This window comes from Oncorhynchus mykiss, chromosome 23, assembly GCF_057628025.1.
Source record: "Oncorhynchus mykiss isolate SJ-2025 chromosome 23, ASM5762802v1, whole genome shotgun sequence".
NCBI lineage: Eukaryota > Metazoa > Chordata > Actinopteri > Salmoniformes > Salmonidae > Oncorhynchus > Oncorhynchus mykiss.
In genome coordinates, this window is record NC_143044.1 from 27,525,829 (window position 1) to 27,550,962 (window position 25,134).

Genomic DNA, 25,134 nt, shown 5'->3' on the forward strand with positions numbered 1-25,134 from the left:
CATTCTCCCATCTCCACAGAGGAACTCTAGTGCTTGGTCACCTCCCTGACCATGGCCTTCCTCCCCCGATTGCTCAGTTTGGCCGGGCAGCCAGCTCTAGGAAGAGTCTTGGTGGTTCCAAACTTCTTCCATTTAAGAATGATTGAGGCCACTGTGTTCTTGTGGACCTTAAAAGCTGCAGGCTTCGAGACAATTCCTTTGACCTCATGGCTTAGTTTTTGCTCTGACATACATTGTCAACTGTGGGACCTTATACAGATAGGTGTGTGCCTTTCCAAATCATGTCCAATCAATTGAATTTACCACAGGTGGACTCCAATAAAGTTGTAGAAACATCTCACGGATGATCAATGGAAACATGATGCACCTGAGCTACATTTCCAGTCTCATAGCAAGAGGTGTGAATACTTATGTAAATATGATATTTCTGTTTCAAATAAGGCTGCAACGTAAAAAATGTGGAGAAAATCAAGGTGCCTGAATACATTCTGAAGGCACTGTATGTGTTTGTTGTTTTTTGTTTCTGCTGTTTTCCTGAGCTTCAGGCATTATATGGAGGTTTTCAGGTGAAACTCTTTGATGCTCTGGTGTAAAAAGCCTCTGGGTGATTCTCCTGCTGGACCTCTCCTTGACTGCTCCTTTACAATTACTGAGCAATCACAGACATGTGTATAGTGGGAGAGAGGTGTTTGTTAGGGGCTAGAGATAATCGGATAAGTGTTTGAGGCTTTAAGAGGAGGCTCTTTGAAGGCGTCAGTGTGACTAATTTGTGTTAGTAAAACTGTCAGGTGTGGTCATCTCACTGTCACCTCTGACTCTAGCCCCTGGTGTCCCAGGTTGTGATGTGTAAATTCCACTGTGTGATTATGGTCTACTTTCAGCAGGAATTTCTCCATCAAGCAGTTTTTTAGTCCATGAGTAGACTTAGTCAAGCCAGGAAATCATCTCCTTTTTACATACAGTTAAACTCCTGCAAATCCTGAGACCAAGGACTACCACATAGACAATGACTACCTGCATCTCCCGAAACACTATGGACTTGGGACCCTTTCATTTGCCACAATCGCTATTTTTTCTTTTAGTCTGACTGTTACTGATGTTGCCAGACACCCCAGTGTAGTGATCAACGCTGTAGTTAAAACGGTTGAATAAAAAAATAATGCCATATCATCTGGTCTTTGAGGACAAATTTCAGACAAATGCAACATTTTAAGATCATCTTTGTAATGTCATGATATTGGCTTCTTCACACATAGACAGATAGACCCAACGCCTAGCCTGATGTTGAGCAACCAACAACAAAGGAACACTTTGTTTTTCTCATGAGAGAATATGTTCGATACATGTTTGTTTCTGTCCCAGACAAAAAGAGCAAGGTCATTAGTACCTTCAGGTGTACTCACACACATGCACACACACACACACACACACACACACACACACTGGGCAGTCCTCGGCCTGAGACAAGCTGGCCTCAGTGGATGACTGATTTGTGTACATAAACGTGTGTGGAAGTGTCTTCATCTCAGATGTTAACATGTCACTGCCCAACACACACACACACACACACACACACACACACACACACACACACACACACACACACACACACACACACACACACACACACACACACACACACACACACACACACACGCACACACGCACACACCAGAAACGGAGGAAGAGGCCACACACTAGTCTACTTGAAGCAAATCCACAGACATGGAAACAAACACACAGCTCTGTCTGGCTTGACTGAATTGAAAACAGGTGCCCACGTAGCTTACATTCTTTTATCCAAAATACACAAGTGGTTTGACCTACCAGGTTTGAAGACCACAGAGAGTCTGTACAATAAATAGCAGAGTGATTCCATTGGAAAGGCCTACCTGTGTGGTAGTGACAGATGTTGAGATAAATGTAAGTAGAGTGAGATGTCAACATTAGTATTAAGTTGTTGATAGATGGAAAACTCTAGGTTCTGTCTTTAATGGATCCTTATTGAATTTCGTGGCTCAGGTCAGCTGCAAGGTCTTTTACTGCAATACCTTTCCTCACAAACAGAAAGGACTTCAGCTTTATGTACTGAGTGCGGTAACCGTTCGGACTTGGCAAGGTCATCCATAATAGGTTTTATTTTGACACATATAGCTAACTGATGACTTAGAGCATCTGTCAAATCAATCCAATCAAATGTTATTTGTCACATGCTTCGTAAACAACAGGTATAGACTAAGAGTGAAATGCTTACTTACAGGTCCTTTACCAACAATGGAGAGTTAAAGATAAAACATAAATATCTAGAAATAGTGGCACGAGGAATTAATACACAGTGAATAATGAATAACACCAAAGAGTAAAAATAACATGGTTATATATAGGGAGTATCAGTACCGAGTCGATGTGCATGGGTACAAGGTAATTTAGGCAGCTATGCCGTTCATTGACTTATTGACTTATTTCAGCAATTTGAGTTTTCATCATCCTCTGTGGCGTCTTCAGGCCTGGTGCCTTGCGGTTGACGTACCAAGCAGTGATTCAGTCACTCAAGATGCTCTCAATGGTGAAGCTGTAGAACTTTTTGAGGATCTGAGGGCCCCTTTTCAGCCTCCTGAGGGGGAAGAGGTGCTGTCGTGCCCTCTTCACAACTTTGTGGTTGTGTCTGTTAATCCCTTAGTAATGTGGACACTGAGGAACTTGAAGCTCTCGACCCGCTCCACTACAGTCCCATCGATGTGGATGGGGGCGTGCTCGCCCCTCCGTTTCCTGTAGTCCACCATCAGATCCTTTGTCTTGTTGATGTCGAGGGAGAGGTTGTAGTCCTGGCACCACACTGCTAGGTCTCTGACTTCCTCCCTATAGGCTGGCTCGTTGTCATCTGTTATCAGTCCTACCACCGTTGTGTCATCAGGTGTTGGAGTTGTGCGCAGCCACGCAGTTGTGGGTGAACAGAAAGTACAGGAAGGGACAAAGCACACACCCCTGTGGTTCCCCCGTGTTGATAGTCAGCGTGGAGGATGTGTTGTTGCCCTCACCACCTGGGGGTGCCCACCAGGAACCAGTTGCAGAGGGAGTTGATCAGTCCCAGGGTCCTGAGCTTGATGATGAACTTGGAGGGGACTATGGCATTGAATGCTGTGCTGTAAACAATGAACATTATTCTTACATAAGTATTCCTTTTGTCCAGGTGGGTGAAGTGCAATAGAGATTGCATCATCTTTGGATCTGTTGGTGCGGTATGCGAATTGAAGTAGGTCCAGGGTGTCTGGGATGATAGTGTTGATGTAAGCCGTGACCAGCCTTTCAAAGCATTTCATGGCTATAAAGTGCTACGGGGCGATATACTTCTTGGGTTCGGGGATTATTTCTGTCTACTTGAAACAAGTTGGTATTACAGACCTGGTCAGGGATTGGTTGAAAATGTCAGTGAAGACACTTGCTAGTTGATCAGAACATGCTCTGAGTATATGTCCTGGTATTCTGTCTGGCACCGCAGCCTTGAGAATGTTAACCTGTTTAAAGGTCTCACTCACATTGGCTTTGGAGAGTGTTTGTCACAACAGCTGGTGCTCTCATTCATGGTTCAGTGTTGCTTGCCTCAAAGTGAGCATAAAAGGCATTAAGCTCATCTGGTAAGCTCTCATCATTGTGCAGCTCGCGGCTGGGTTTCTCTTTGTAATCCATGATGGTTTGCAAGCCCTTCCACATCTGTCGATTGTCAGAGCATAGTAGGATTTGAGCATAGTCCTGTATTGATACTTTGGATGTTTGATAGCTCGTCAGAGGTCTTTGCTTTCCCCACTATTCTTATTTGCTCTGGCAGGCTGCAGTTATTGTAAGCTACTGTTGGAATTGGTGTATGTGTGTGCGCAATAGTGAGTGAATTTGTGTGAAATAATTAAATAATTTATTCATGTAATGGTCACTGTTTTCTCTCCAACCTCTTTTTGCGGGATAATGTTCAACCATATTGAAGTTTAAGAATGCCTGTCTTTTCCCCAGTCAGCTGTAACCAACTAGCATCAACATACGCACACACACACACACACATACGCACACACACAACACAACACAACACACATTATTCCTCTAACATAATTTGGCTGCAAAATCCAGGCTTTGGAAAGTCATATTGAAATCATAAAGAAATGTAAAAAAATGTTTCCAATTAATTTCTCTAAACAGTCGTCTCTCCTGTCTGCAGCGGTTCCTCAAGGGCTGAGGTTTGATCTGGGCTTAAAATGAACCAGAACCCTCTGCTCAAGGCTGTGTGTGTATATGTGTGCTCGCGTGTGTGCACGTGTGTGTATTTTTTGGGGGGTCAGAACATCCAGCTTGACATGTTTGCCTGGTGGGAAATCACTGTGTTTCTGGATGAAATAAGAAACAGAGGCACACAGAGAACAGACAAAACTCAGTCTGATGACTTTTCATGGGGGAGGAGAGAGAGAGGGAGCGATAGAATGACCAGCAGGATTCGAAAGAGAGAGGGAGACAGAGAGTAAGAAAGAGCCTGCACAGTATGTTTGTGATGGTGAAAGAGGGTGTATGATAGAGAGAGAGAGAGAGAGAGAGAGAGAGAGAGAGAGAGAGAAAGAGAGAGAGAGAGAGAGAGAGAGAGAGAGAGAGAGAGAGAGAGAGAATCCTTGCTGAATGCCCTGTTTTTGCTGCATACTGTGCATTAGGAAAGTATTCAGAGTTCTTGACTTTTTCCACATTTTGTTACTTTACAGCCTTATTTTAAAATGTATTAAATAAAATAATGTCCTCATCAATCAACAAACAATAGCCCATAATGACATGTGAAAATAGTTTTTTATGTTTGCAAATGTATTTAAAAAACAACAGAAATGCCCTATTTATGTAAGTGTTCAGACCCTTTGCTATGAGACTCGAAATTGAACTCAGGTGCATCATGTTTCCATTGATCATCCTTGAGATGTTTCTACAACTTGATTGGAGTCCACCTGTGGTAAATTCAATTGATTGAACATGATTTGGAAAGGCACATACCTGCCTATAGAAGGTCCCACAGTTGACAGTGCATGCCAGAGCAAAAACCAAGCCATGAGGTCAAAGGAATTGTCCGTAGAGCTCCGAGACAGGATTGTGTCGAGGCACAGACCTGGGGAAGGGTACCAAAACATGCCTGCAGCATTTAAGGTCCACAAGAACACAGTGGCCTCCATCATTCTTAATTGGAAGAAGTTTGGAACCACCAAGACTCTTCCTAGAGCTGTCCACCTGGCCAAACTAAGTAATCGGGGAGAAGGGCCTTGGTCAGGGAGGTGACCAAGAACCCAATGGTCACACTGAAAGAGTTCCAGCGTTTATCTGTGGAGATGGGAGAACCTTCCAGAAGGACAACCCTTTCTTCAGCACTCCACCAATCAGGCCTTTATGGTAGAGTGGCCAGATGGAAGCCACTCCTCAGTCAAATGCACATGACAGCCTGCTTGGAGTTTACCAAAAGGCACCAAAAGACTCTCAGACCATGAGAAACAAGATTTGCTGGTCTGATGAAACCAAGATTGAACTATTTGGCCTGAATGCCAAGCGTCATGTCTGGAGGAAACCTGGCACCATCCCTACGGTGAAACATGGTGGTGGCAGCATCATGCTGTGGGGATGTTTTTCAACAGTAGGGACTGGGAAACTAGTCAGGATCAAGGCAAAGAACGGAGCAAAGTATAGAGAGGTCCTTAATGAAAACCTGGTCCAGAGCGCTCAGGACCTCAGACTGGGGTGAAGGTTCACCTTCCAACAGGACAACAACCCTAAGCACAAAGCCAAGACAATGCAGGAGTAGCTTCGGGACAAGTCTCTGAATGTCCTTGAGTGGCCCAGCCAAAGCCCGGACTAGAACCCGATCGAACATCTTTGGAGCGACCTGAAAATAGCTGTGCAGCGACACTCCCCATCCAAGTTTGAGAGGATCTGCAGAGAAGAATGGGAGGAACTCACCAAATACAGGTGTGCCAGGCTTGTAGCGTCATACCCAAGAAGACTTGAGGCTGCAATCGTTGCCAAAGGTGCTTCAACAAAGTGCTGAGTAAAGGGTCTGAATACTGATGCAAATGTAATATTTCATTTAAAAAAATGATACATTTGCAAAAATGTCTAAAAACCTTTTTTTTGCTTTTCATTATGGGGTATTGTGTGTAGATTGATGAGGGGGGGAACTATTAAATACATTTTAGAATGAGCCTATAACATAGCAAAATGTGTAAACAGTCTGAATACTTTCCGAATACACTGTAGCTGTTGTAATTGGTGCATTTAGGCTGTTATGAAGTGTGTGTGTGTGTGTGTGTGTGTGTGTGTGTGTGTGTGTGTGTGTGTGTGTGTGTGTGTGTGAAGTGTGTGTGTGTGTGTGTGTGTGTGTGTGTGTGTGTGTGTGTGTGTGTGTGAAGTGTGTGTGTGTGTGTGTGTGTGTGTGTGTGTGTGTGTGTGTGTGTGTGTGTGTGTGTGTGTGTGTGTGTGTGTGTGTGTGTGTGGTGACTGTAGCAGCTATTGAACAGGTGGTAAATACAAGAGGTCTCCTGTCCAAGACAACGTCACCACTCCTATAGTTTAGTTCAAACTCATCTGGTCCAATAACCCTATTCCACTATTACATGACTGTGTAAATAACACATTGTATTGTATGTTAGATAGGTAGAAAAGAGGCAAGAGCTCAACAAACAAACCGAAAGTGTGGATTGCAGTTTCACATTGTTTGCATACTGTTGTAAATCAGGTAGTTTTGCAAGTATCACTTTAACTGTAGAAAGAGAACGGCAGACATTTATGTTGTTTTTATGTCCCTGGTTTCATTGACACATCTCCAACTACTAAATCATTACAATGCTTAATCACTGAACCATGCCGTAAACTGGAGACATGTCTCCACTATTACTGGGCTTCTCTGGCCAAGCTACTATTGAACAGTGAGAGTTAAAGGCTTCAGTTCGACTGGCGCCTAGGCGAACTAAGCTGGTGTGCTTGCATAGTGCCTTAAAATGACCTTCGCTTGAAAAGCAAGAAGTAGTCAAATTTAATCTAAGATAATTCATTTTGACGTTTTTTTGCCGAGGAGTCGTGCAAAGAAGGAGTCGTGTTTGGTGCAGTATTATTCAATGACAACATTCGCACGAAATCGAGTAATCTCTCGTTGAATGACAACAAAGACTTTATTGATCAATCAACAACGAAGGGGCACATACTTCAGCTACCGACTACGGCTTGCCTCCAGAAAAAAATGTTGTGTGCCCGAGCAGCTGAAAAAACCCTACCGAAGTCGAAAACTAACAAAAACGTCACAAAATGTCGTCATAATATATGCACAAACTCTTCCGAACTGTTTTGGCTGGAAAGCATGCAGCGCCTTTAGTCCATTCTAATGACACAACACATTTTTCAGGTTCAATTTCTCTTGTTTGGGATAATCTCTATACTCCTTGTAGTAGCTATGGCTGCCAGAATAGAGGAATTGCAGACTAGCTAGGCACTCACTCAAGACAGTGTGTGTGTGTGTGTGTGTGTGTGTGTGTGTGTGTGTGTGTGTGTGTGTGTGTGTGTGTGTGTGTGTGTGTGTGTGTGTGTGTGTGTGTGTGTGTGTGTGTGTGTGTGTGTGTGTGTGTGTGTGTGTGTGTGTATAACTTTAGAATTGAGGCATGGCACCAGACGATGCTCCAGACCTCTGTACTCCATGGTGCTGCTATACTACATCCACCAAAAGTATGTTGACAGCTGCTCGTTCCAAAATCATGGGCATTAATATGGATTTGGTCCTCCGCTTTGCTGCTTTAACAGCCTTTGCTCTTCTGGGAAGGCTTTCCACTAGATGTAGGAACATTGCTGCGGGGGACTTGCAAAATCGTTCAGCCACAAGAGCATTGGTGAGGTCGGGCATTGATGTTGAGTGATTAGGCATGGCTCACAGTCAGCGTTTCAATTAACTCCAAAGGTGTTGAGGTCAGGGCTCTGTGCAGGACAGTCAAGCTCTTCCACGCTGATCTTGACCAACCATTTCTGTATGGACCTCGCTTTGTGCACGCACGGGTGCATTGTCATGCTGAAACAGGAAAGGGCCTCCCAGAAACTGTTGCTACAAAGGTAGAAGCGCAGAATCATCTAGAATGTCATTGTTGACTGTAGCGTTAAGATTTCCCTTCCCTGGAATTAAGGGGCCTAGCCCGAACCATGAAAAACAGCCCTAGACCATTATTCCTCCTCAACCAAACTTAACAATTGGCAACACGCGTTGGGGCAGGTAGTGTCCTCCTGGCATCCGCCAAACCCAGATTCATCCGTGGACTACCAGATGGTGAAGTGTGATTCATCACTCCAGAAAAAGCGCTTCCACTGCTCCAGGGTCCAATAGGTTTTTATGGCCGAGCAGCCGCACACAAGCCTAAGATCAACATGCACAATGCCAAGCTTTACACCACCTCAGCTGACGCTTGGCATTGTGCATGTTGATCTTAGGCTTGTGTGCGGCTGCTCGGCCATGAAAACCCATTTCATGAAGCGCCCAACAAAAAGTTATTGTGCTGACGTTGCTACCAGAGGTAGTTTGGAACTCGATAGTGCGTGTTGCAACTAAGGACAAATTATTTTTACACGCTAAGCAGTTCAGCACTCGGCGGTCCCGTTCTGTGAGCTAGTGTGGCCTACCACTTCGCAGCTGAGCCGTTGTTGCTCCTAGATGTTTCCACTTCACAATAACAGCACTTACAGTTGACCGGAGAAGCTCTAGCAGGGCATAAGGGCACTATCCTAGTAGTTAGAGTTTTGGGCCAGTAACCGAAAGGTTGCTAGATCGAATCCCCGAGCTGACAAGGTAAAAATCTGTCGTTCTGCCCCTGAACAAGGCAGTTAACCCACTGCTCCTAGGCTGTCATTGTAAATACGAATTTGCTCTTAACTGACTTGCCTAGTTAAATAATGTTACAAATTAAAATAAATAAACAATTTGATTAACTGACTTGTTAGACAGGTGGAATCCTATAACGGTGCCACGTTGAAAGTCACTGAGCTCTTCAGTAAGGCCATTCTACTGTCAATGTTTGTCTATGAAGATTGCATGGATGTGTGCTTAATTTTATACACCTGGCTGAAATAGTGGCTGAAATAGACAAATTCACTAATTTGATGAGGTGTCCACATACCTTTGTATACAGTACCAATCAAAAGTTTGGACACACCCACTCATTCAAGGATTTTTCTTTATTTTTACAACGTCTACATTGTAGAATAATAGTGAAGACATCAAAACTATAACACATATGGAATCATGTAGTAACCAAAACAGTGTTAAAAAAATCCAAATATATTTTATATTTGAGATTCTTCAAAGTAGCCACCCTTTGCCTTGATGACAGCCTTTCACACTCTTGGCATTCTCTCAATTTGCTTTTCCAACAGTCTTTAAGGAGTTCCCACATATGCTGAGCACTTGTTGATTGCTTTTCCTTGACTCTGCGGTCCAACTAATCCCAAACCATCTCAGTTGGGTTGAGGTTGGGTGATTGTGGAGGCCAGGTCATCTGATGCAGCACTCCATTACTCTCCTTCTTGGTCAAATATCCCTTACACAGCCTGGAGGTGTGTTGGGTCATTGTCCTGTTGAAAAACAAATTATAGTCCCACTAAGCGCAAACCAGATGGGATGGCGTATCGCTGCAGAATGCTGTGGTAGCCATGCTGTTTAAGTGTGCCTTGAATTCTAAATAAATCCCAGACAGTGTCACCAGCACAGCACAAACTGGGTCTGTGGCTTCGGCTTTTGGGGTTGCATTTACTTCAGTCATTTAGCATACTACTTACTGTACAAAATATAATTGAATAGAAACACAATGGAATATAATATAATATAATTGAATAGTGGCCAGTTTCAACTGTTCTGCCTTATTATTATTCGACCATGCTGGTCATTTATGAACATTTGAACATCTTGGCCATGTTCTGTTATAATCTCCACCCGGCACAGCCAGAAGAGGACTGGCCACCCCTCAGAGCCTGGTTCCTCTCTAGGTTTCTTCCTAGGTTTTGGCCTTTCTAGGGAGTTTTTCCTAGCCACCGTGCTTCTACACCTGCATTGCTTGCTGTTTGGGGTTTTAGGCTGGGTTTCTCTACAGCACTTTGAGATATCAGCTGATGTACGAAGGGCTATATAAATAAATTTGATTTGATTTGAATAGAAGCACAATGGAATATAATATAATATAATTGAATGGAAACACAATGGAATATAACATAATATAATTGAATAGAAGCACAATAGAATATAATATAATATAATTGAATGGAAACACAATGGAATATAATTGAATAGAAACACAGTGTAATATAATAGAATAGATTCACATGGCTAACTAAATGATATGTAAAAAGCACGACATATACATCTGTGTGACAGCTAGAGGTCATTGTTATCTGAAGTTGCTGCATTGACAAAATGGCTGCATTATTCATCCCCCATATTGTATCGTTTAATTCAGGGCTTGGGTTCTGAATTTGAATCTTTAGAAGCTGATAAATGTGCTAGCCTTAACAAAGCATTGAGCTGTCATATGTTGACAAATTATATTGACAGAGAGAGAATTCCTTACATCAGTTCTCGCCAAGTCCTGGATTGATATTTGGAATAATGCTTTTAGCAGGGATAGTCTGGGGAATATGAGCAGCGCTCAGAGCTGTAGTATGTGTGTTTTTGTGTGTTTGTGCATGTGCATGTGCGTGTGTATGTGTGTGTCTGCAAAATGATGAAACACTCGCAGGAACTACTGAAATCCTTTAGGGAGTAACATCAGAGGTTTCCAGAAACAATAGCTGCTGGTTTCCAGAGACCCTGGCTGCTTAATCTCTAATGTACCATTTATCTCAATAAGTCTGGATTGATTATTGATTGTTAAACTTGGTCCCACTTTAAACAAAATACAACTTATTAAGGCTTTACATAGTATACATAAAGTCTTCTTAATCACAATAGAAATGCTTCACAAATCATCTATAAACGAATGTCATACTGTATAAATGGTATAAAGTGTGACATAACAGCTCCCTATGTAGGGTGCATTGTGTGTGTGTGTGTTGCGTGTGTGTGCTTCAAAGACTCCATCTCGGCAGGGGACTCTAATGAGAATATAAATCAGTCTTTCTGGATCTGGACCTAGGAGGGAGAAACGATGAGACCCCTTTAGGGACTTCACACGCACACACACACTGACATTTCACATGTCAAGGGCATTACTTCACCATGTGTGGACAGACCTATGTCATTTTACACATATAAAACACAGCCTCTTGAACCATATCAAGTTCATACATATCTTTAGAGAAAGTTTCTTTCTGGACTTTTCACTCATGATTTATTTTATTGTCATATCTGCTCAGCAGGCTGCCGTTCAGCTATGCCCTTCACCTGGTCTTCATCAGCAGGCTGGGATATCCATCAGGACACGTCACCCCACACACACACACACACACACACACACACACACACACACACACACACACACACACACACACACACACACACACACACACACACACACACCCTCAAGCCCTCCCCTGGGCGTTGTATAGGCCTGGTTTTATGTATGGTTGGAATTATCATCCAATTAAATTATCACTTAGTAAACATAAATGAAACAAAGGTAAGGTGGACTGTAGTACTGTAGAGTTTAGATGATGAGTCAGGCTCAGATTGACGGGGTTAGGTAAGGTGGACTGTAGTACTGTAGAGTTTAGATGATGAGTCAGGCTCAGATTGACGGGGTTAGGTAAGGTGGACTGTAGTACTGTAGAGTTTAGATGATGAGTCAGGCTCAGATTGACGGGGTTAGGTAAGGTGGACTGTAGTACTGTAGAGTTTAGATGATGAGTCAGGCTCAGATTGACGGGGTTAGGTAAGGTGGACTGTAGTACTGTAGAGTTTAGATGATGAGTCAGGCTCAGATTGACGGGGTTAGGTAAGGTGGACTGTAGTACTGTAGAGTTTAGATGATGAGTCAGGCTCAGATTGACGGGGTTAGGTAAGGTGGACTGTAGTACTGTAGAGTTTAGATGATGAGTCAGGCTCAGATTGACGGGGTTAGGTAAAGTGAACTGTAGTACTGTAGAGTTTAGATGATGAGTCAGGCTCAGATTAAAGAGGTTAAAGGTTAAAACTAGGAACAGGTGTTTTTCAGAAAGAGTCGGGGATCACTTAGTTTCGATAAATCATTAAATCTGTGATAGGTTTGTAGCTACATATATTCCCACAGTCAAAAATGAATCTAGCCATCTAATGTGGAGTTCCCACCACCACTGATCCTATAGTAGGAGGGGTTAGGTCCAGATGTTAGACAGGGCACAGTTTTTCTAGCTAGTTTTACCTAGCATACTGGAAAAGAAATGTCCCATATCTGTTTTCAATGTTTATAAATAATTATTTGTAATAAAGTTAGCCCGGCCACAATTTGATTGACAGTTACCTCAAATATTTTGAAAAGAAACAAAGTTACAACTGCGTCTGGTTTGCTCCCAGCCAGGTCTTTAGACAAACTGTACAACTTTGCCGAGTGTGCTGGTCTGCATCTGGTCCTGGGGCTCAACGCCCAGCAGAGAAACCCTGACTCCTCCTGGAACTCCTCCTCAGCACTCAGCCTCCTCAAATACAGCGCCGGGAAGAAATACAACATTTCCTGGGAACTGGGCAACGGTCAGTATCTATACAACATTATATACTATACATTATATAATTTATGCTATTTAATACAGTAGAATTATAAAACATTAGGTAACACTGTACTTGAAGTGTATACACAACTTATCCCGAACACCTTTATGAAACCATTTCTAACACCTTTATGAAACAATTTCTAACACCTTTATGAAACTATTTCTAACACCTTTATGAAACCATTTCTAACACCTTTATGAAACTATTTCTAACACCTTTATGAAACTATTTCTAACACCTTTATGAAACCATTTCTAACACCTTTATGAAACCATTTCTAACAGCTTTATGAAACTATTTCTAACACCTTTAGAAAGGATTTCATAACACCTTTATGAAACCATTTCTAACACCTTTATGAAACCATTTCTAACACCTTTATGAAACCACTTCTAACACCTTTATGAGTGTAGCAGTATTGTTCATAAAAAAATATATATGTATTTATCCATTCTACACTGACATTTTTATTTTCACAGGCACAGTAACCAAACCAAAGTATTATCCTAGGAATACGTTTTTGACTTAAGTTGGCAGAGAACATGCTGTAGGTCTAACATGACATTTACAATTGGTGCACCAGGGCTTATTTTGAAAAATAAGTCATGATTGAACAGAAGCCATTCAGAGAGTGAAGAAAGAGTAGAGAGAGAGAGTGTAGAGGGAAAGAGCGTAGAGAGAGAGAGGAGAGAGAGCGAGAGAGAGGGGGGGGGGGGAGAGAGAGAGAGAGGAGAGAGAGAGAGAGAGGAGGGTGGGGGGTATTTCGGGATGCTCAAGTATGGAGTGGTTTTAAAAAGGAGAAGGTAACAGCTGATTACTTGCTCAGTGGTGCATCGTTGACCTGAGAACACCTGCCAATATGACAGACACAAACAGTATGGCCAGCAGGGGGGAACTATATGGGTCTGTGTTTTTATTTTGGAGGGAAATTGAGCCTCCTTCTGGTGGAGACCATCAACACAGATGGAGAGAGAGAGAAAGAGAGGGATAGAAATAGGGAGGTGGGGGACCTCCCTGTTATCTTGGCCCATTCTCCTGGCAAGTCCTCCCTCCAGCAGCATTACAATAATGACAATTTAGTTAACACTCACTTACTGGGCACTGAGAGAAACATATGTTGGACATTGCCTCACTCTCTTTCTCTCTCTCTCTCTCTCTCTCTCTCTCTCTCTCTCTCTCTCACACACACACACACTCTTACACTCTCACACTCTCTCTCCACAACACTCTGGGTGTCTTCTTTAACAGTGCTTGTGTTGGACAGCGTTAGAATTGACACACTCTGTGTCTTTCTGTATTACTGTGTACATAGGGTTCCATTCAAGGACAACATAAAAATGTCAGTACTGCCCAAGTTGTGTTTAGCAGCAGACTGAGCTAGAGGGGGTCTGTGACGTTATGGTGTGGAAAAGTTTCTACTGTTCACTTATGGAGGTGGAAAACTATCTGACCAAGTCAAGCTCTCCAGAAACACCATTTAACTGGGTAAATAAGCTGGTAGAATGTATTGACAAATTAACCTGAATGAAGATCGAAGTAAATGTCTATTTGTTTTAAAGATTGCCATTTGCACTCCATCACCAGAGTGGAATGGTTGCTGTGAAATGGTGGATCATACTGTTTATATCACTTTCCTGACCTTTAATTTCGTCCCTCTCTCCATCTCTCTCCAGAGCCTAATGGCTACCGTAGCATGATGGGTCAGACAGTGAACAGTACCCAGCTAGCCCAGGACTACACCCTGCTGAGAACGTTACTACAGTCTGTACGCTACTATAGCCGAGCACACCTCTTGGGCCCGAACGCTGGACGACCACGCAAAAACGCCATTCTGCTGCTCGATGGGTGAGTCGCTTCACTGACACCGTTGTCACTATATGGCCACACTACAAGGTCCTGAACTATGGTATGGAGTTATCTTTTGGAAATGTGATTTAAGCAACACACACACACACACACACACACACACACACACACACACAGGCCCAGTGTTTATGTAGAAGCCTACAGTCTGATGGTCCCAGGCCCTGGTATAGTTAAATAGGCTGTCAGCTGTATAGAGTGTCAGTGGATTGATAAGGTGGCCAAGCGATGTCCCACCTGTCCCCTCGCTCTCTCTTCTCTCCTCTCTCCTCTCTCTTCTCTCTCACAGACCAGATAATCTTTGTCTAGTCCTCTTATACACATTTCCACCCCTCTATCTTAGACACACCATTGGGACTTGCCAAAAGTAGTGGATTTGTTAGGTTCATTGTTGGATTTGTTATATGTTAAATGTTGGATTTTTTCCACTCCAAAAATATGTATTTGGCAGAGCAGCATTTTTTAGCATACCTCTAGGATGCTTAGGTACACTGTACAAAATATAAGTGCAACATGTAAAGTGTTGGTCCCATGTTTCATGAGCTGAAATAAAAGATCTCAGAAATGTTCCATACACACAAAAAGCTTATTTCTCTCAAAGTTTGTGCAGACATTTGTTAACATCCCTGTTTGTGAGCATTTCTCCTTTGCCAAGATAATCCATCCACCTGACAAGTGTGGCATACCAAGAAGATGATTAAACAGTATGATCATTAGACAGGTGCACCTTGTACTGGGACAATAAAAGGCCATTCAAAAATGATCAATTTTGTCACACAACACAATGCCACAGATGTCTCAAGGTTTGAGGGAGCGTGCATTTGACAATCTGACTGCAGAAAGGTTCACGAGAGCTGTTGCCAGAGAATTGAATGTAAATTTCTCTACCATAAACCCCCTCCAACATTTTTTTTGAGAATTTGGCAGTACATCCAACCAGTGGGCGATTGGTTTGCTGACGTTAATGTTGTGTACTGAGTGCCCCATGGTGGCGGTGGGGTTATGGTATGGGAAGGCACAAGCGACAGACAACGAACACAATTGCATTTTATCGATGGCAATATGAATACCGTCACGAGATCCTGAGGCCCATTGTCGTGCCATTCATCCACCTCCATCGCCTAATGTTTTAGCATGATAGTGCACGGCCCTCTGTCACAAGGATTTGTACACAATTCCTGGAAGCTGAAAATGTCCCAGTTCTTCCATGGCCTGCATTCTCACCAGACATGTCACCCATTGTGTCACGGCTCTTGTCGTAATGAGGACCGGATCAAAACGCAGCGTGGTACGTGTTCATGATTCTTTATTAACCAAAACACTTGAACAAAATAATAAGTGAAAATAATAAGTGATCCACACTCCTACCTTTTTTTTAAAGATATCTGTGACCAACAGATGCATACCTGAATACCCAGTCATGACAAATCCATAGATTAAAGCCTAATTTATTTATTTCAATTGACTGATTTCCTTATATGAACTGGAACTCAGTAAAATCTTTGAAATTGATGCGTTTATATTTTAGTTCAGTATAATAAAGGCTGCAAAAATAGATATGCCTGACGTCAATGTTTTGGCTAGAGCTTTTCTGTAGGTACACATCAATAGTTATAACATTTATGTTAGCAATACTTACTACTATACAACTCTTACTTACTATAGCTGAGCTGATGAGTTGGATTTAGAGAGTCTTTGTGAATTACGAGGGAGGTCCTCCTCTAACTCCTCCTCTAACTCCTCCTCTCTGTTCTCCTCCTTTCCCTCCACCGGTCTTTCCCCTGGTTTGACCAGTCTTTCCCCTGGTTTGACCAGTCTTTCCCCTGGTTTGACCAGTCTTTCCCCTGGTTTGACCGACCAGTCTTTCCCCTGGTTTGACCGACCAGTCTTTCCCCTGGTTTGACTGACCGGTCTTTCCCCTGGTTTGACCGACCGGTCTTTCCCCTGGTTTGACCGACCGGTCTTTCCCCTGGTTTGACCAGTCTTTCCCCTGGTTTGACCGACCAGTCTTTCCCCTGGTTTGACCGGTCTTTCCCCTGGTTTGACCGACCGGTCTTTCCCCTGGTTTGACCAGTCTTTCCCCTGGTTTGACTGACCGGTCTTTCCCCTGGTTTGACCAGTCTTTCCCCTGGTTTGACCGACCGGTCTTTCCCCTGGTTTGACCAGTCTTTCCCCTGGTTTGACCAGTCTTTCCCCTGGTTTGACCGGTTTTTCCCCTGGTTTGACCAGTCTTTCCCCTGGTTTGACCGACCAGTCTTTCCCCTGGTTTGACCAGTCTTTCCCCTGGTTTGACGACCAGTCTTTCCCCTGGTTTGACCAGTCTTTCCCCTGGTTTGACCGACCAGTCTTTCCCCTGGTTTGACCAGTCTTTCCCCTGGTTTGACCGGTCTTTCCCCTGGTTTGACCAGTCTTTCCCCTGGTTTGACCAGTCTTTCCCCTGGTTTGACCGGCCTTTCCCCTGGTTTGACCAGTCTTTCCCCTGGTTTGACCAGTCTTTCCCCTGGTTTGACCGGTCTTTCCCCTGGTTTGACCGACCGGTCTTTCCCCTGGTTTGACCGACCGGTCTTTCCCCTGGTTTGACCGACCGGTCTTTCCCCTGGTTTGACCGACCGGTCTTTCCCCTGGTTTGACCAGTCTTTCCCATGGTTTGACCGACCGGTCTTTCCCCTGGTTTGACCAGTCTTTCCCCCGGTTTGACCGACCGGTCTTTCCCCTGGTTTGACCGACCGGTCTTTCCCCTGGTTTGACCGACCGGTCTTTCCCCTGGTTTGACTGACCCGTCTTTCCCCTGGTTTGACTGACCGGTCTTTCCCCTGGTTTGACCGACCGGTCTTTCCCCTGGTTTGACTGACCGGTCTTTCCCCTGGTTTGACCAGTCTTTCCCCTGGTTTGACCGACCGGTCTTTCCCCTGGTTTGACCAGTCTTTCCCCTGGTTTGACCGACCGGTCTTTCCCCTGGTTTGACTGACCGGTCTTTCCCCTGGTTTGACTGACCGGTCTTTCCCCTGGTTTGACTGACCGGTCTTTCCCCTGGTTTGACCCACCGGTCTTTCCCCTGGTTTGACTGACCGGTCTTTCCCCTGGTTTGACCAGTCTTTCCCCTGGTTTGACCGACCGGTCTTTCCCCTGGTTTGACCGGTCTTTTCCCTGGTTTGACCGACCGGTCTTTCCCCTGGTTTGACTGACCGGTCTTTCCCCTGGTTTGACCGACCGGTCTTTCCCCTGGTTTGACCGACCGGTCTTTCCCCTGGTTTGACCAGTCTTTCCCCTGGTTTGACCGACCGGTCTTTCCCCTGGTTTGACCAGTCTTTCCCCTGGTTTGACCGACCGGTCTTTCCCCTGGTTTGACTTTGTCTCACGGTCACAGCCTCTGTCTCAGGTGTGTGTGCATGTGTGTGTGTGTGTCTGCCACAGTTGTCTGCTTAAGAAAACAAAGGCCAAATGGACGGGGGTAACATCGGTGTCAGTTAAAAGATGTAACCAAGACTAAACATCTTTAACTGGTGAGAGTGCCTTTCTGACAAGCTGTTTAGACAGAAGAGTCTGGACATGTCAGAAAGACTCTCAGACCCAAATAAGGAGAGTTTCAGGTTGAGACTACCCGGTCCTCATGTCTTGTTTCTCACGTGTCTCTTTGGCTTTAACAGTTAGAAATACACACACTCACTGAATCACACACACGCACACACATACACACACATTGACAACCAGGTCAAGAAGCCAAGACATATGAAACTAATCAAAAGTCTGTGTTTTATTCCAAAATGAAGTACTGGTATCTCAGTGATGCTGTAAACTGAATCTCTTGTGTTTTTATTCCCAGGTTCATGAAGAACGCTGGTTCTGTTGTGGATGCTGTAAACTGAATCTCTTGTGTTTTTATTCCCAGGTTCATGAAGAACGCTGGTTCTGTTGTGGATGCTGTAAACTGAATCTCTTGTGTTTTTATTCCCAGGTTCATGAAGAACGCTGGTTCTGTTGTGGATGCTGTAAACTGAATCTCTTGTGGTTTTATTCCCAGGTTCATGAAGAACGCTGGTTCTGTTGTGGATGCTGTAAACTGAATCTCTTGTGTTTTTATTCCCAGGTTCATGAAGAACGCTGGTTCTGTTGTGGATGCTGTAAACTGAATCTCTTGTGTTTTTATTCCCAGGTTCATGAAGAACGCTGGTTCTGTTGTGGATGCTGTAAACTGAATCTCTTGTGTTTTTATTCCCAGGTTCATGAAGAACGCTGGTTCTGTTGTGGATGCTGTAAACTGAATCTCTTGTGTTTTTATTCCCAGGTTCATGAAGAACGCTGGTTCTGTTGTGGATGCTGTAAACTGAATCTCTTGTGTTTTTATTCCCAGGTTCATGAAGAACGCTGGTTCTGTTGTGGATGCTGTAAACTGAATCTCTTGTGGTTTTATTCCCAGGTTCATGAAGAACGCTGGTTCTGTTGTGGATGCTGTAAACTGAATCTCTTGTGTTTTTATTCCCAGGTTCATGAAGAACGCTGGTTCTGTTGTGGATGCTGTAAACTGAATCTCTTGTGTTTTTATTCCCAGGTTCATGAAGAACGCTGGTTCTGTTGTGGATGCTGTAAACTGAATCTCTTGTGTTTTTATTCCCAGGTTCATGAAGAACGCTGGTTCTGTTGTGGATGCTGTAAACTGAATCTCTTGTGTTTTTATTCCCAGGTTCATGAAGAACGCTGGTTCTGTTGTGGATGCTGTAAACTGAATCTCTTGTGTTTTTATTCCCAGGTTCCTGAAGAACGCTGGTTCTGTTGTGGATGCTGTAAACTGAATCTCTTGTGTTTTTATTCCCAGGTTCATGAAGAACGCTGGTTCTGTTGTGGATGCTGTAAACTGAATCTCTTGTGTTTTTATTCCCAGGTTCATGAAGAACGCTGGTTCTGTTGTGGATGCTGTAAACTGAATCTCTTGTGTTTTTATTCCCAGGTTCATGAAGAACGCTGGTTCTGTTGTGGATGCTGTAAACTGAATCTCTTGTGTTTTTATTCCCAGGTTCCTGAAGAACGCTGGTTCTGTTGTGGATGCTGTAAACTGAATCTCTTGTGTTTTTATTCCCAGGTTCATGAAGAACGCTGGTTCTGTTGTGGATGCTGTAAACTGAATCTCTTGTGTTTTTATTCCCAGGTTCCTGAAGAACGCTGGTTCTGTTGTGGATGCTGTAAACTGAATCTCTTGTGTTTTTATTCCCAGGTTCCTGAAGAACGCTGGTTCTGTTGTGGATGCTGTAAACTGAATCTCTTGTGTTTTTATTCCCAGGTTCATGAAGAACGCTGGTTCTGTTGTGGATGCTGTAACGTGGCAACAGTAGGTATTTTACCCCTTTTTCTATCCTATATCTGCATACCTGTATCACTTAGCATCATACACACATTCCCTATATAATAATCATCATCATCATACTAACAATAAACACGTTCTCATTCATAAAACCTCTTAAAATGTGTAAAGTAGAATAAAAATGGTTTCCAGTCAAACTGTTTCCAGGGAGAAATATTTTAAAGGCTTTTATAAAAAATACAAGCTATAGTGAGAACCAGCTGCTGAAAGAATGGCATGGTTTTAGTTTGGTATTTTCCCTCACACTCTCTCTCCTCTGCTTTCCTTCCCATTCTGACTTGTGGTGTCGTTCTTGAAGTGACTGAGCGGCTAAAGACATGTCTGGCTGTTGTTGTGGTTTGTAATGGTCATTGTTTTACAGGCAGGCAAGAGGAACTGTGGTTGACATTCTGAGAGAGCAAAAAAATGGCATCGCTGTCAGAACGAAGTAAAATAGTCTGTGCAGTAGTTTCAAAATAAGGGAATATTGCTGTTTCGTGCCAAGGTATTCACATATTTGTCTCATTAACACACGCACACGCATGCACGCAAACACGTACAAATGCACACACAGACACACACCACACTGCTAGAGACGGGTCTCGTTAAGGCCAAGGTCAGGCTAATTAAGGGATTGGGAAGAGGAAGGTTTAGCACCACCCACACTGGCAAAGTCAAACCATATGCTTACACACACACACACACACGCATACACACACATGTCCTGCCAATTACCCTCTTTACACAACAGGACTAGGTTTTATGCTAGCCAGACTGCGTGACAGATAGGCTGACCTCTATAAACCAACTTTTAACCAATAAAAGCTCTGAAAAGGTGCCACTTTGACCAACAGTGAAATACACTTGCATGATGACTAACCTGGCCTAAGATCTGAAGACATGCTACGTGAATGATTCGGTCTTGTGTTTTTCTATAGAGAGAAAGTTGCACCAATTCATCCATAATAGCAGCGCTTCCTCTAGATGGTACATATTAGAATTGTGTTGAACAACTTGGTTTAGTTATACAGTTTACATATTGGAGTCATTTGGCATGGAACAGCATGTTACATGTTAGGAACACAAAACAGGTGTTACACATGCTAGAGTGTATCTGTGACCAGACAGTTCACCATGCCTGTTGTCTCCCTCGGTCTGGCATTCTGTGGGGGAGCTCAGGTAAGAGGGTTAGGGATGATTAGTGTAGCACTAAGCGTCCACACCTCTTACACACAGACAAGCACGCATGTAGGCATACACACACACACACACACACACACACACACACACACACACACACACACACACACACACACACAAAAATATACAACAGGTATATCTTCCCAAGCTGACGCTAACATACACCTCCCTACAGTACATGTTTTCAATGTTCTCTTTCTCCAGTACTGCCAGAACTTCCCCTGTCACTTCCCTACTGTTGTCTTCATCCTCATAGTGTGGTTGTGTTCTCTTTCAATTATTTGTTTTGATATCTCACATGAGCGTGATTCACCAGAATCTCATCATCTCAAAGACCAATCACATATGTCTGTCGGGTACAGACAGGTCGAGAGGCAAATGATGTGAGCAGCTCCCCTCATCATAAAGAGCCACTCGCTCACCTTTTGATCAATCTCACCTCTCTTCCTCACAAACAGTCATTCTCTTAGCTCTTCTCAGCATGACTTGATCCGTTTTCCTGTTCATCTGTTCACAGGTGTGCTGTGAGGTTACTCTGCCGAGTGCAGGTTTTTCTTCGCTTGTCTTCTGTGTTGGGTGACTTTATCCCCTCCCCCCCCAGTTTGTGTCCAGTACCCATAATGCTCATATACTTGGATAGAATGAAAGCTTTGCACAAGAGCGACTAGCTCTTTGTGTGTTTTGTGAGAGACGCCTCTCTCGTCAACGGTTATCACGGATTGTGGAAGCTATTATATTGGCCTATAATAGCAAGGGGTTACAGCCTCCGGATGGCCTGAGGACTCACTCCACCAGGGGTATGGCTACTTCTTGGGCACTGTTCGAGGGCATCTCCTTGCATACTTTTACGATGTTCTACCGGCTAGACGTCATTGCGTCTTCTTTGGCGTATACTGTCCTCAGTGTCGGGGCCTCTGAGGGTTGGTACGTTGAGACTAACTGGCTTCAGAGAGCATTCTGTGATACGGGAGTTGGCCATATCCCTCATGTGAAATCGAAACTAACAACTGAAAGAGAACTTAAGGTTATTTGCGTAGCCCCGGTTCTCTGATATTATGAGTGAGATGTCTCACCGCATTCAAATAAAAAACGGTTTATTGGTCGCGTACACAGTTTAGCAGATGTTATAGCAGTGATCATGCTTATGTTACTAGCTCCTAACAATGCTGTAAAATGTCCAACAAGTACACAAATAATAATAAAAAAACAAGAAATCTTGAAATGGCAGAAATAATCTAATTAACAACCCAAATAGCACTACAACATTCCCTACTAGCAAGAACTTGAGGAAGTTTGGCATGCTCAAGAATGATCAGAGGGTGGGCGAGTGGGGGGATGAGGGGAGGGGCTCACCTTATTCGCCCCTCGACTTGCCTGTTTTCCCGACAGACGTGTGTGATTGGTTCTTCGAGCTTCTGAGACTCTTGTCAATCCCCTTCATGTGAGATATCTCACTTATAATATGAGAGAACCGAGGGTTACGCAAGTAACACGTCTTGGCTTAGTGGGAGTATTGCTCCATGGATAGAGACATAGAGACCATGTAGTCAGAAGACTGAACACTCAACAAGAGGACTGATGTTTTTTACAGCTACAGTATATGGAGAAAGTAGAGAAAATAGAGATAGCAGTGGGAGGAAGAAAGAGCAAAGAGTGCAGGAAGGTAACAGAGATTTGTGTTGCTCTCCACACTTTATTCACTGTCCCGCCGGACTCGTAAATCCTGAGGGCCCATTCCCCTGGAGGGACACATTTTATTCATTGGTGGAGCTTAGACCCTCACAAACACTCACACTCACACATACACACGATAGCACCCTTTGTCTCTTGTCTCCCTTTCGCTATCGCTCTCCTTCTTTCTCTCTCGCTTGTCTCCTTTTTCTCTCTCACTTGTCTCCTTCTTTCTCTCTCACTTGTCTCCTTTTTCTCTCTCTCTGATCCCTCCCTGCCTTCCTCCAATTCTTGTCACTTTCTCGCTCTTCCCTCTGACATCTTAATACTCGTCTCAGACTAAATCTGGTATTTATCTACATCTCAACCATTCCACAAGTCAGAGAGAGAACCATTGTAGAGGGGAGAAAGAGGAAGAATTTGAGATGAGAAAGAGAAGGAGAGAGATTGAAATTTAGCAAGAGAGAAGAGACAGAGTAGTACAGTATATAGATACAGCCAGAGAGAGAGAGAGAGAGAGAGAGAGAGAGAGAGAGAGAGAGAGAGAGGAGAGAAAAGCTACTGCTGTGAGGAAAGGTGATTCATCATTGTCTTGGTAAAGAATGTAATTCCAAATAGAGGATACGTTCTGTTCTCTACAGATGTGTTCACGCTTTAATCCTTCCCATAGGTAGAGGAGCAGTCAGATCAGCAGACAGCTTCCCTACAAAACTACTGTGTACTATGTATTTTTGTCTGACAAAGTTGGCCACACATAAATGGTATCATAACCCAGTTTGGTAGCGCTTTACCAGTTTTGGTAACCCTTGATGGTAAAAGATTTGATAGTTTTCCCACAATTAGGTCCCACTTTAAAAAAACAGAATTTATAAAGGCTTTATATAGAATACATAAAGTCTTCATTAGTACAAAATAGATACTTCACAAATAACTTCCTCTATGTACAGTACATGGTAACACTTTACTTGAAGGGGGCATACATACTTTCATCAAGACATTCATCACACCTTTATGCGTGTTGCCGTATCATGCATAACAAACTTTATAATACGTTCATTCTTCATCATTCATAAGAAGTTTTTAAAATGAAATTCCCTTGAAATACTGTTGAGAGTTAGAATAGTAGAATACACAAGGTGCAATTTAGAAATGTGGTTGTGCATCAGTAGTCTTTTTCTCTTGACAGTCAATTAGCCCATGTCAGCTAAACATTTCAATCATGGTCGAATTACCAATCGGGGGCTCACTCAGATATTACCAATCGGGGGCTCACTCAGATATTACCAATCGGGGGCTCACTCAGATATTACCAATCGGGGGCTCACTCAGATATTACCAATCGGGGGCTCACTCAGATATTACCAATCGGGGGCTCACTCAGATATTACCAATCGGGGGCTCACTCAGATATTACCAATCAGGGGCTCACTCAGATATTACCAATCGGGGGCTCACTCAGATATCACATTAAAAACGGCAAACATTTCTCTCCACTCATTGGGAAAACGTGTCAAATTCAAGGAAATTAACTGTAAAACTGCACATTTTTGCTCCCGGCCCCATGGCAAAATGAGTAGAAAAGCAGCAAACTTTAAAAGTGCAAAATGTTCTTTGTGGCCCACATCAAAGTTGCCCATTTGTGCTGTAAGACATCCGTGCTCTAATACACTATTCACGAAACTGGCTAGGAGCAGCACATTTAGTTACTGTGTGCATAGAGTGTTTTGTATCCTCTCTCTTTCAGTGCTGCAGGATGCCACTGGGTAAACAGCCCTTGGAATTATCAATAGTATCTTCACCCTCCAATTATGTTCAAAAGCCTATACGCAGTAGATGTTCTGTGTCAATTTGACCCCGTATCCATTAATAAGTACAGAACATACAGTAAGAAGGTGGATCTGAAGCAAACAGAGTACCTGGCCTACAGTGAGTCCTGGCCTGGAGCACCAATCGTAAATGTCATGTTAGGCCTGCAGCATGTTCTCTGCCAACTTAAGCCAAAAATATGTGTTCCTACAATAATACTTTGGGGGTTGGGTACTGTGGCTGTGAAAATACACATCTCTAAATAAATGTACATATAAAGATATATTTCTGTGTTACTGTTAACCTTTTGTTCTGAAATGACAATTAACATATTTTGAAAACTCCTTATAAATGATATTGAAAAAATGTGTTATGAAGGTTGTTATAACTGATACTGCGAGGTGTTATGACTGGTTTCATAAAGGTCTTTTTTATACCCCCTTCAAGTAGAGTGTTGTCGGCAGCATTGCCAAATGTGACAAAACCCACTGTGTCAATTCCCCCAAAAAGAGTTACATGATGACATTATTGTTAATAGACTAAACCT

At 43.4% G+C, this 25,134-nt stretch overlaps 1 protein-coding gene across 1 annotated transcript in view; it reads left to right on the top strand.

Annotated features, from left to right (window-relative positions):
• Positions 1 to 25,134, top strand: part of LOC118943876 (inactive heparanase-2) — a 110,431-nt gene that overhangs the window by 46,022 nt on the left and 39,275 nt on the right. Inside the window, exons 4-6 of the mRNA XM_036960382.2 lie at positions 12,518 to 12,691; positions 14,386 to 14,557; positions 19,851 to 19,898. Of these exons, the coding sequence (XP_036816277.1) occupies positions 12,518 to 12,691; positions 14,386 to 14,557; positions 19,851 to 19,898 (394 nt within the window). The remainder of the gene's footprint in view (positions 1 to 12,517; positions 12,692 to 14,385; positions 14,558 to 19,850; positions 19,899 to 25,134) is intronic.